The sequence below is a fragment of the Microtus oregoni genome, unplaced genomic scaffold, assembly GCF_018167655.1.
Source record: "Microtus oregoni isolate MIOR12 unplaced genomic scaffold, Mior012 000029F_ref0000214, whole genome shotgun sequence".
NCBI lineage: Eukaryota > Metazoa > Chordata > Mammalia > Rodentia > Cricetidae > Microtus > Microtus oregoni.
In genome coordinates, this window is record NW_024543088.1 from 18513421 (window position 1) to 18526232 (window position 12812).

General features: G+C 43.9%; 1 protein-coding gene across 1 annotated transcript; it reads right to left on the reverse strand.

The window, feature by feature from the left end:
- Nucleotides 1-858: 858 nt before the first annotated feature.
- On the reverse strand, nt 859-11761 carry Igll5 (immunoglobulin lambda like polypeptide 5). The gene is made up of 3 exons (XM_041678188.1): nt 11568-11761; nt 2465-2580; nt 859-1181 (listed from the first exon to the last, which is right to left on the reverse strand). Exons 1-3 carry the CDS (start codon nt 11759-11761, stop codon nt 859-861), a joined length of 633 nt encoding a protein of 210 aa, XP_041534122.1.
- Between the last annotated feature and the right edge of the window lie 1051 nt (nt 11762-12812).

Sequence of the window (12812 nt, forward strand, 5' to 3'; positions counted from 1 at the left end):
GGCCACTTCCTAATGTCTCTAAGCCTTGATCCCTCAGACTAGAGATAGAAGGATGGTATCTCAGGAGGTAGAGATAGAAGGATGGTAGCTCAGGAGGTAGAGATAGAAGGATGGTAGCTCAGGAGGTCCTAGTTCCATCCTGGAGAGAGGCAGGAGTAAGGAAAGGGCTACACTAGAAGGAGAAAGAAAACACAGGGGAGGGAACATAGACCGAAATCCTGAAAACCACACTTGTGAGTGTCTGTTCTCCAACACAAGCAACTGCCATCTTGGGGCATTCAGCTGCACCCCTACAAAAACCATCCAGTTGGGATTGTTGATGGTTTACACCCCCCAAATGGAGGGGTGGAGGGGGCATGAGACTCTCACCTGAGTATTGCACTCTTTGTCATGGCCTGTTGAGTACAACTCTGCCTTAATTGGTGAGGACTATGGAAAAGCCCTTGTCCCTCTGGGAAAGGTTTTTCAGGTACACTCTGTGAGAAGAGACACCCCTGTAAGTAACCCCTCACCTAGGCTCTGTAAGGGAGCAAAGGGTGAACTTTGGTGGAATCATGCCTTGGGACCTTAGAAGGAGGGAATATGTTGCTTATGTCTCCCCAGGAAGGGACTTTAGCAATAACACTGTTTCCCAGATAATGTGCAGGTGGTGGGCTCTCGCTGGGTGAGTTTCCCACTGGGCTCCAGAACTCCCCAACTCTGAAGTTCTTGGGCATGCCAGTGAAATATGACATGGGGACAATGAGATAGAGAACAAGGTATTTATTGAGTATTGGGCACAGGAAGGAAGGGGACAAAATAGACCTTTATTCTGGCACTTCAGATCCAGGCCCCTAAGGCTTCAGGGAGGATCATGGTCTAGGAACATTGAACAGGTGACACGCTCTTCTCCACAGTGTTCCCTTCATGGGTGACCTGGCAGCTGTATCTGCTGTGAGGTGTCCACTGGTCAGAGGTCAGTGTCAGGTAGCTGCTGGCCATGTACTTGTTGTTAATCTGCTTGGAAGGCTGGGTTGTCTCTATACCCTGTGTGACAGGGATCCCATCCACTTTCCAGTTCACCGTCAAAGTGCCTGGGTAGAATTCGCTCACCAGACACACCAGTGTGGCCTTGCTGGTGGCCTGGAGATCCTTCAGGGAAGGCAGAAACAGCGTGACCAAGGGGTCAGACTTGGGCTGACCTGTGCAGATAGAGAAGGGGATGAGAGATGTCCCAGGAGAGCCCAAGTGACAGGGAAGCACCCTTCTCCTGTCAGGAGCTCTGTGACCATTCATGATACCATCAAGAGTTCTATCCTGGGACCCTGCTTCCTTATTCTTTTCCATCCACTCACGTCCCCTAGAGAGCAGACAGCCTGGTACCGTATTAGGTACCCAGCTCCAGCCCCTTGCAATCTCAGCTTCCCCACTGGGCCCGATGCTGACTCTGCTCCTCTCTCCCAGTAGCTAGAATCTGAATTGGGACCTGACACTGACCTCCTGTACATCCGTCCACTCTGATTCAGCCCCGCCACCTCCTTTACTTCTCTGGTACTCAGAGCCTCCCTTATGAACTGGAATACTCTTTTATTCTGGGAGCTTGGTCCTGGGGAGTAGATCTTGAGGTGTGCCTGCTGTCTAAGGGCTCTGAGGCCTGGACTCCAGACTCCATTCAGATGTCTCACCAAGGATTAGATTTTGTCCAGAAAAACCCTAGGAACTGACATTTTGTGCACAGTGGTTACCTAATCACAGGACCCTGCATTGGCTGTGTTCCTGGGGCTCCATCTCCCAGACTATGATGATAGCAACCCCCTGAGCACCCCAGAAGTCTCTGGTGACTCCTGATTTCATTTGGCATCATTTGCTCCCTCCTTCCTCATCTAAGTCTAAGGATAACTGAGGAAGAAGAACAAGAGAAACACCTCGCCAAGTCAGCGACCAGGCCCCAAGCCTGAGAGAGCCCAGGAGCAATTGACAGTCTACATTCTTTTTCCTAGTAAGCATCCTGGGAGGACCAGGTTCTAGTTATCTTGTCACCCTGAGCCTTTGTGTGTCCCTGTGACCTTGTAGGCCAGCCAAAAATTAGAGACCTGCAGCCTAGACTGAGCCAGATCCCTCTCCCAGCCAGGCGGTTTTCCGCCTGGAGTGACCTTAGCTCTAAAGGCTGGGTTCATGGCACTAGCCAGATAGATGGTCATACTCTGTGGCCTTCTCAATTTGGATACACATCTGGGCCTCAATTCAGATGCTGGGGTCTAGCGGTCTTTAAGACCTGAAAACCCAGCCTTTGAATCCTGTCGGGGATCTATCCGATAGATGAAGTTATTGGGATCCTTCCTGTGGTTTACCCTAAGACTGCTGCCTCTCCCTCACCCACAGAAAACAGTACACGTCAGAGTAAGGCTAGGGAAGGCAGATGGGAAGAACTCCCTCGAGGGAAAGCAGACTTTTCTGAGACAGTCGGATCATGAGAGCCGCTTACCTAGGACTGTGAGCTGGGTGCCACCACCAAAGACCAATGTTGACTGGGGCTCAGGTGAAAACCCACGGGGCCAGCACCTGGGGCCTGTGCCCCGTTGGATGGTCTGGAACAGGAACCTGTTGGGCAAGACAGGCACATGGTCACAGTAAGTGAACTATGTCTTGGCAGAAAGTAGATGAACAGTAAGTATCCCACAAGTCTTGCTATCCCATCTGCCACTTCCACCTCTGAATTTTTCGGTGCTGATAGCAACACCAGGCTCAGAAGATGCTCAAAAAAATTTCTGGGTGGTGTATCTTCACTGGTGGAAATGGTGGAACCAATAAGTTCTGTGTGTGTGTGTGTGTGTGTGTGTGTGTGTGTGTGTACATGCTCATGTGCACGTATTTTGTTTGTGTTTTAACAAATAAAGCTTGCCTGAAAATCACAGTGCAGAACTAAGCCAATAGAGGCCAGGCAGTGGTGGCGCATGCCTTTAATCCCAGGACTCAGGAAACAGAAGCAGATGGATCTCTGTTAATTCAAGGCCACCCTGGGTCACACAAAATTGATCCAGTTTTTTAAAAGAGAAACAGAGCTCACACAAAGGTGATCCCAGCACTTGGGATCCCACGCCTTTAATCCCAGCACTAGGGAGTTGAATATAGGAGTGATACAGCTGAGCGGAGAGAGGGATAAAAGGCAGGAGGAGACAGGAGCTCAAGGCAGTCTAAGCATGCAGTCTGAGGATTCATAGAGATAGGATTGCCCCTTCAGTCTGAGTATTTGGGAAAAGTAAAAAGTGGCTGGCTACACTGCTACTCTGATCCTTCAGCCTTCACAGCCTAATATCTGACACTGGGTTTTATTTATTAAGACCAATTAGAATTTGTGCTACACACTCACGTGTCTTTTTACAGTGTCTGAGTCTCTTCCATACAGGTTTCTGGTGATCTAAGCCAAACCAGGACCCAATCACACTGCCCTGTGGGGATTCCAATGCTTTTAATTTCTGTCATGAGGCCTTCAGGTGGCTTGAAAGAAAATGGCCCCCAAAGGGAGCAGCACTAATGGGAGGTGTGGCCTCGTCAGAGAGGTGTGGTCTTGGAGGAAGTGCATCACTGTGGAGGCAGGCTTTGAGGTCTCATATATTCTCAAGACACACCCAGTGAGACAGAGCACTTCTTTTTGCCTGCAAGCCAAGATATAGGACACTCAGCTATTCCTCCTTGTCCACCTGCAAACACCATGTCGCACCATGATGATAATGAACTAAACCTCTGAAACTGTAAGCCGCCCTAATTAAATGTTTTCCCTTTATAAGAAATGCTGTGGTCATGATGTCTCTTCACAGAAATAGAAACCCTAAGACAGAAATTAGTACGAGGAACTGTACCAGTCTGTGACAGGCCTGACCTGACTTCTGCTTGAAGGAATATGGACCTTGAAACTTTGGATTAGAAAAAGTTGAACACTTTTAATGCTGCTTAAATGGGCCACACTAGTAGGAGCATGGAATACTGTGCTGTTGAGTGTGATTAGAACTGTGGGACCCGACTCAAGAGGCCACAGAGGAGAAAAATATTAGTATGTGACCTAGAGACTGGTTTGTGATATTTTGGAGAAGAATGTGGCTGCTTTTTGCCCTTGTCCAAAAAGTCTGCCTGAGGCTAACGTGAAGAATTTTTGGATTAATTTCACTGGCAGAGGAAACCCCCAAACAACCTAGTATTGACTCTGTTGTGTGGTTATTAGTGTTAACTCTGATGAAGATTTGTAAAGAAAAGGAGCAAGCTGAGCAAATAAAATACAAAATGTACAGATTAAAAAATGGGTACCGGGAAGTATAATAGAGCTAAACCCTGTGTTTAAGGAAAATAAAAAGATTAAGAAATGGAATAAAGGAAGTGGTGACCTCAGGGCAAGAACAAAAAAAAAAAGAGCCCAAGTGCCCAGGCTAGGATATGAGTGTCTTTCCTGATCACAGGTGTCTTGAATGAGATGCCATGGAGCCACCAGAGGGGAAAGATGCAAGCTGCCAGCTGGAACCTTGCTGGTAGGCCACGAGCCTTGTGATAAAATATAAAATAATGAAAATGGGTTAAATTAAGATGTAAGAGCTAGCCAATAAGAAGCTAGAGCTAATAAACCAAGCAGTGACTTAATTCATACAGTTTCTGTGTGGTTATTTCAGGTCCAAGTGGCTGGGAACAAACAAGAGGCCTCCTACAACAAATTGGTGCACCAACGTGGTCAACTATATCTATATAAAATCTGAGAAAGCTTAAAAAGGAATCAAAAAAAAAAACAGAATTAAGCGTGGTTTGGTAGTGGTATTTTCTCAGATGGGTTCTGTTTGCTAGAAGCAAGCAGAGGCATTATTCCTTTAAGAAAAAAATGCATGGTTTTGAAACAGTGGCTTTCTGGGCTGAATGGCTCTAACTCTTTCAGGAGGTCTGGCTACAGAGCAGTTAAATGGGTTCTGTGAGCAGAGTGCTGCAACTTGCTTAATGGCAACATAGACCCATTGTGTGTCTAAAAATGGGGCAACATGGCTTTCAGAGGCAGCAAACAGCTCCGCCATGTCTAACTGGACAGAGCAAGCAGGTGGTTCTGTGTTGGCCCTAGCCATGCCTGCTTAGCAATTGACAAAAAGGCACTTCTGGTCAGAAAATAATTACAGATACACAATAGGACAGATTCAGACATAAAAGACCTCTAAACAAGACACAATGTGTTTTAAAAATGTACATAGGCTTGGGAGAGAGGAGAAAGGGGGTAAAGAAACATTAAATGCAATATAAAAAGTACAGACAGTCATAGATTAAAGGAGTAAAGACAACAAAATAAATATTAAACTTGTAGAAAAAGTAATAGAGTAAGAAAAATTAGCCACATAAAGATGGAATATATGCAAAGAGTCTGGATTATGTATATTATTATGTTTTCTTTGAATTCTTTGACTGTGAAGGAGCTAAGTACAGAGAGACATTTTGTTGTATGGGCTGCTAAACTAAATCAACATATATGTTTTAGAGGTATCTTGATCTCAGAATTTGGGTCTAAGGATTTGTTGCTTTGGAAAAGAGGTTCTTCTTTTGTTTCCATATAGAATGAAAACCTGTGGATCCATTCCAGGCTAATACGGTTTGATGGACCAAGAGCCCCCAAAAGGTCACTGTGAACATCCCCAAAAATGATTTCACCCAACAAAAAGCAGGAAGAAGTTTGGAGAGAACTAAAATCATTCCCTAAATGATTGTTTATAAATGTTTGTTTACATTTAAAGAGGGATATGCTATAGAGATTTGCATTGGTGTGAATCTTGGTTTACTGATACAAATTTAAGGTCAATTTTGTTATATGTATATTTCTGTTCTTGATTAAGGTATTGTGTTTGTGCAGCTCATTTAAAAATATAATATAGCCAGGCGGTGGTGGCGCACGCCTTTAATCCCAGCACTCGGGAGGCAGAGGCAGGCGGATCTCTGTGAGTTCGAGACCAGCCTGGTCTATAAGAGCTAGTTCCAGGACAGGCTCCAAAACCACAGAGAAACCCTGTCTCGGAAAAAATAAATAAATAAATAAATAAATAAATAAATAAATAAATAAAAATATAATATAAATTAAGAAATAAAGGTTAATAGTCATCTATAATAGTCAAGCTTGTAGTCTTGTTAGCTAGATTTTCTAGATGTACAGAGGTATATTTCAGATGGATAGTTATTCTTTAAACCTCTCAAAGACTATAAAATATGGCATTTAAAATGTTTTAAGAACTTAGGACTTTTCATGACAATGAGACATATATGCTCCTGACAGCACCAATTGCTTCAAGAGAAAGATGGGCATTGAAGAGGCTCCTTATGGAGTTTGCTAGCCATTTGGGCAAGAAACTGTTCTTGTCTGGACTGCTTGATGCTATGCTATATGAACTGGGCAGGCAGGACCTACAGAAAAATGACTGCTGAACTTGCCTAAAATGAGACAATCCTTCAGGGTTCCTGCTTCATGAAAGAGTCTGTCATTCTGCAGGACACAGAAGAAAGTGACTGACAAACTACCAATATAGGAGAAACTGTCTTTGAAATTTCCTGTTTCATGGAAAAGTCTGCTGGATACTATGGGCCTATGCTGGATAATATAGGCTGAAGACGGGATACCCCAACATTACAAAAGAACTTTGGGTGACTGTACAGGAGGTGAGATGTCTCTGTCAATTCTAGAGTTTTAGAAGTTGTTTACAATGCACTTCCTATTTGCTTGGGTAATATTATATCCTTCTGGGGTCTTTGATGGAGTTGAAGAAAATATAGTTATAATTATGGTTTTCAATAGTTATGACAAAAGATAAGGTAGATATAAATATTGTAACTGTAATTCTTGCTTGACAACTGTTTCGTTATATATAATTTTTCTGTGTTAAAGTTAAAAACCTTCCTTTTTGTTTAAACAAAATTCCCCTCTGTATGTTATAAATACCATTGGTTAATAAAGAAACTGCTTTGAGTCTATAGCAAAGCAGGGAAGAATATAGGTAGATAGGGAAAACTAAATTGAATTCTGGGAGAAAAAAGACAGAGTCAGCAGAAGCCATGTAGCGCTGCCAGAGACAGACCCTAGATAGAACTTTACCTGGTAAGCCACAGCCACGTGGAGATACACAGATTAATAGAGTTAGTTTAGGATATAAGAGTTAGCCAAAAATATGCTTGAGCTATTGGCCAAACAGTATTGCAAATAATATGGTTTCTGAGCGATTATTTCGGGAGTCTGGGCAGCCAGGAAATGAACAAGCAGCCTCCTCGTACAACAAATACCCAAACTCATTGTGTCCAGATGATAATGACCCTGACTCCATGAGTTCTTTCTATCTTTGAAACAACCATGACTCTTTTTCTACCTTATAAATCACTTCTACTATTAGGAGTAGTTAAGTTTTTATGATGCGAAATAATGTTTTTGCTTAAAATTCTTATTGCTTTAAAATTATAAGAACATAAAACAATTAAGCAAATATAAATGCAAAAATTGTGGTAAGATAAACATAGCAAGCCAGACATGGTGGCATGTGCTGGTAATACTAGTGTATGAGATTAGAAGACAAGAGGATCATGAATTTGAAGTCAGTCTAGACTATGTAGGAAGACAGTGTATTTTCCCATTTACACCATCTCTACCTGCTTTGCCCAATGGTGTGGATATATGCTCATACAGTTTTTCTGTACTCATTACACAATAACTTCTCATTCCCCTCCACCTGCCCCTTGTCACATGGACTGTGCCCTCGCTATGAATCTACACTTGTGAGGTACTCTACGTGAGTGGAATCACTGTTGGTCCTTTGGGGTCAGGCTTATTTCACTAAACACAATGTCTTCAAATTTCTTCCACATTGTATATGATTTCTGAATTTTGTTCTTTATTAACTAATACAAAATAGATTTCAAAGTGAATAACAATTGCAACCTACTATCGCCTACTAAAAGTCATTCAAAATTTGTTTCTAAGAAACAAAGAAAGTGATTCTTACAGCATAGCTAGGAGACATTTACTGGACCAGAGGATGTGCTGGCTAGTAATATATCAACTTGATCCAAGCAACAGCCATTGGAGAGGAGGGAGCATCAACTGAGAAAATGCCTCCTTAAGATCTGGCTGTAGGAGAGCCTTTGAGGCATTTTCTTAATTAATTAGTGATTGATGTGGGAGGACACAGCCCATAGTGGGTGGGGCCAACCCTGAGGAGGTTGTCCTGAGTTCTGTAAGAAAGAAAGCTGCTGGGTGGTGGTGGCGCACGCCTTTAATCCCAGCACTCAGGAGGCAAAAGCAGGCAGATCTCTGTGAGTTCGAGAACAGTCTGGTCTACAAGAGCTAGTTCCAGAACAGGCTCCAAAGCTACAGAAAAACCCTGTCTCAAAAAGAAAAAAAAAAAAAACAAAACAAAAACTGGGTCCGGGAGGAGCTGGAGTGATGGCTCAGCAGGTAAGAGTACTGCCTGCTCTTCCAGAGGTCCTCAGCAAACACATGGTGGCTCACAGCCATCAGTAATGAGATCTGGTGCCCTCTTCTGGCCTGCAGGCACACATTAGGCAGAACACTATAGATAATAAATAAATAAAAACATTTTTTAAAAGGTGGGGGCTGGAGAAATGACTCTGGTTAAGAGCACTGGCTGCTCTTCCAGAGGTTCAATTCCCAGCACCCACACAGCAGCTCACAGTAACAGCTGTTTGTAACTCCAGTTCCAGGGGACCTGACACCTTCACACCAGTGCACATACAGTAAAGTTTAAAAAGAAATAACTGGCGAAAGAAGGCTGAGCAGGCCATGGAGAGCAAGCCAGTAAGCAGCATTCCTCTGTGGCCTCTGCACCAGCTCCTGGCTCTAGTTTCCCACTCAGAGCTCCTGTCCTAGTTTCCTTTAGTGGGGAACTGTGATGTGAAAGCATACGCTGAATAAACCCTTTCCTCCCCAAGTTGCTTTGGCCATTGTGTTTATCACAGCGGTGTTTGCCAGATTCTTCAGGAATGGTAACTTGTTGTGCTGTTGTGCCATATATGAATTTCAAGATGTTCATCTGTTTGCTTTGTTTGTGTGTTGAAACAGGGTCTCACACTGTATCCCTGGATGACTTGGAAATCTCTAAATAGACCAGCCTGGTTTCAAACTCACAGATATCTGCCTGCCTCTGCCTCCCAAGTGCTGGGATAAAAGGTGTGCACTACCACACCCAGTTCTATTCTTTTCTATTTATGTGAGAGGGGGAAAAAGGTGATTGAATCTTGATAGGGGTTACATTGAGTCTAGTCACTCTGGATAGTATAAACATTCATGACTGACATGCTGGCAAAGGTGCCAAAACAGTTCAAGGTGAGAATTACCATTCAACATATGGCTCAGACAAAGGAACAGGCACTTCCCTGCCTCATACCACACACATGAACTGATGAGAGATCTCAGAATAAGAGCTACAACTTAAAAGGTGGGGTTATATGAAAACGAATGTGAAATCTGTTTACAAAAGAAATGGTTAGGACTCTTCCCCAAAGCTGCATACCATCTACCCTGAACATAACCATAAAGGAAAATGACAATAAATCTGGACTAGGGGATGCCATGTCCAATTGAGGTCAATGACCACCCAGGAACTGAAAGTTGAGTGAACACTTGGACCACAGAAGCTAAGGTTCCCTAAGGCCTCTTTTCTATTTTAGTGCCCCAAATACTAGAAGCTAGCTTTTAATCTTCCAGGAAAACGGCAGTAAGAGTCAGGTCAAGGAGAAATACCTAATGATGCTAAAGCATCTTGCCAAATTATCCAGCCAAGATCGCAGTGTAGTGAGGACCACAGTCTACCATCACCAGTGCTACAGTGTCCTCTGCACAATGTCCCATCTCAAGTAAAGAACAGACAGCACCATCACATGCCAGAGGAGGCTTCCAATAGGAAAGACCAGCTTTCCACATCAGCATTGAGTTTTCTCCACAGAAGAAGGACTACAGGTTTGTATTATTCTTGTGTCGTTTTGGTAGCTTGTGTTTTAAATGTATTGGGACAAAGTCTTTCTGATGCATACCTTCAACTATAGCACCTTCTATGATGCCCTCCACCCTGTCACAAGTAATGATTTCCTTACCTGAAACTCTGAAATATTTCAGATTTGGGGATTTTTTTGCACATATCTGATTTATGAGGAATGAGCCCCAACTCTAAACAAAGCAGTATTTATATTTGATATTCACATCATACAATAGTCTGGAAGTGTTTTTATACAGCAGTCCCAGCGTGCCCACATTTTGACTATGAGGCCATCATACAGCAGTCCCAGTGTGTGTATATCTTGACCATGAGACCACAATACAGCATTCCCAGTGTGGCTGCATTTTGGCCACAAGGCCAGTTACTCAATTCTCCATGAGCACAGCCAGGTTTGCACTCGTGAAGCTTGGGAGTTTGGAACATTTTTGAGTAAATATGTTCAACCTATATGAAGGGTGATTTATAATTTTGCTTTTATTTCTTCCATTTTCTTGATCATTTCTAATGTTTTTTAATTATGATTTAATAAAAAATCTTAATGTTTCATTAATTTTTTCTTTGGCTATGATTGTTAAAAGTGGGAAGCCATTCAGTAACCAAAGAACAAAATATTGATAAAACAACTTGGATAAATCGCAAAAGTGTCAAACTGAGCTAAAGAGTACAAGTTCAAAGGTTATATACACTGAGATTCCTCATCTTTAGAAAGAGGAAATAACCTGTGATCCCTCCACTCCCTGATGAACATCCAGTGAACCAGGCCAAATGAAAAATACACAGTGCTTCCCTCTGCAGAACGCAGCCATGCTGCAACTCAGAGCAGACCATCTTAATATCTGAGACAGGGTCTTGTACTGAACCTGGAGCCCACGGATTCAGCTAGACTAGCTGCCCAGTGAGCCACGGGGCTCCCCGAACTTCCCTGTGCTAGCATTAGCAGCAAGACCTATCACTTCCCACTGTTTGCATGCACGCTGAGAGTCTGAACTCAGGTCCTCGTGTTTGAGGGGCAAGGTCTTCTGGACCGAGCCATCTCTGTGGCTCCAGTTTCTACTCTCCCCACCCAAGACTGCCATAATATTTAATGGACAATTTGATAATTCTCTGAGAATAAATTTCTAGAACTACAACTACTTGGCAAAGATGAACACACACTGTTAATTCCGAATGAATTAAGACCGTGGGACACTAAAATGATCTTGGGCCATGGCCTTAATCCCAGCTATCCCAGACAGTGTAGGGTGGAATATGGCGAATTCAAATCGTGCCTAGGCTACAGAGAGTAATATCAGACTGGGCAACCTAGCAAGACCTTTTCTCAAAAGAAAAAAAAAAGGAAAGGAAAGGAAAGGAAAGAAAAGGAAAATGGAGATGGGCTAAGGGTGTGGTTCATTGGTAGAAAACTGACCCACCATGAACAAGGTTTAAACTTAGTTTAAACCATCATCTACCCAGAGCCCTCCTCCCAGGCGGATCCTCTCTTCTCACACCTCTGGCCTCAAGGGCCACCTTCCTTCCTAGTCACCCATTCCAGCCTCCAGTCCATGGACCCAAACATTCACCCACAAGCAAGTCCCTTACCTGCCTGGCAGGGCCCACAGACTAGGTCTGCTGCTTTTCATTGAAGTTTCAGGGCCCATAGCTCTGCTCCTTCGTGCTGAGCTTGGAGAAAGTACATGCTGAACACCACCTACTAGGCCCACCAGCAGCAACAGCAGGAGAACTTTGCACTGCCTGGGGATGGTACCCAGTGACTGTCCTGTTCTGAGTTCCATTGTCCCTAAAGTCCAAAGTTACCTCTGGCCCCACTTGCAGTGTAGGTTTCCTGGCAAAGGGCTCACTCCTCCACTGATGGCCAGAAGCTGCTCCAGAGCAAATGGATCTGTGTAGCCAAACACCAGGTTGGCTCTGGTTTCCGCCAGCAGCAGGCACCCTCGAGTGCCCACGGTCCTCTTCTGTGGAAGACTCTCCCAGAGGGACATCTGAAAACTACCCTGTTGCGGTTGGAATGTAAGCTCACACCTGCCTGTCTAACCCCATCCTTGGAGCTCTGGGGGGCTCTGCCTAACTGATATCCAGTGCCCCGAGGGCCCTTGGGTCTGCAGAGCAAGTCCCCAGAGCTTAGAGAGGCCACAGAGAGCAGCTGAACACCTGCCTGACAAAACAAGAGTCTCTAGAGGCTTTTTTTTTTTTTTTTTTGGTTTTTCGAGACAGGGTTTCTCTGTAGCTTAATGCCAAGGAGGTGCGGTTGTAGCTCATGCAGGGTCACGGGAGTCCTGAAAGCGAGGTTTGAATTCAGCAAAAAGCCATTGTTGTGATCCAGGAATTATGAGATAGTATTTAGAATGCTGTTTAATGCACCATGTTCAGCACCCATAGATCTTTATAGATAACACTCTGTATCTGAAAAGTATAACTGATAAACATTAGCTGCTCATGGTGGCGCCTGTCTGCAGTTCAGCACTGGGGAGGCTGAAACAGGAGGATGGGGAGTTAAAGGCCATCCTGAGATATAACAAGATCCTGTTGCAAAGAAAGCAATGCAAAACAGAGAAAATAATGAATTGTACAGTAGTATATTACATGCTCATTGGATACACACCTTATGTGTGCATTGTGAAATAGCTTGAACTCTTGTTTTCTGTATGATCAGATCATGTAAAGTCTACCCTCATCACCATTTTCAATGACCTATTAACTTCCTGTGGCATGGCAGAACTTCAGAACTCATTTGTACAACCTTCGCCCAAAGCCCATAGGCTTCTTCACCAGCTGTGGGAGCTTTTGCTTGGCCACACAAGGCTCCCCCATCATCTATCCAGCCAC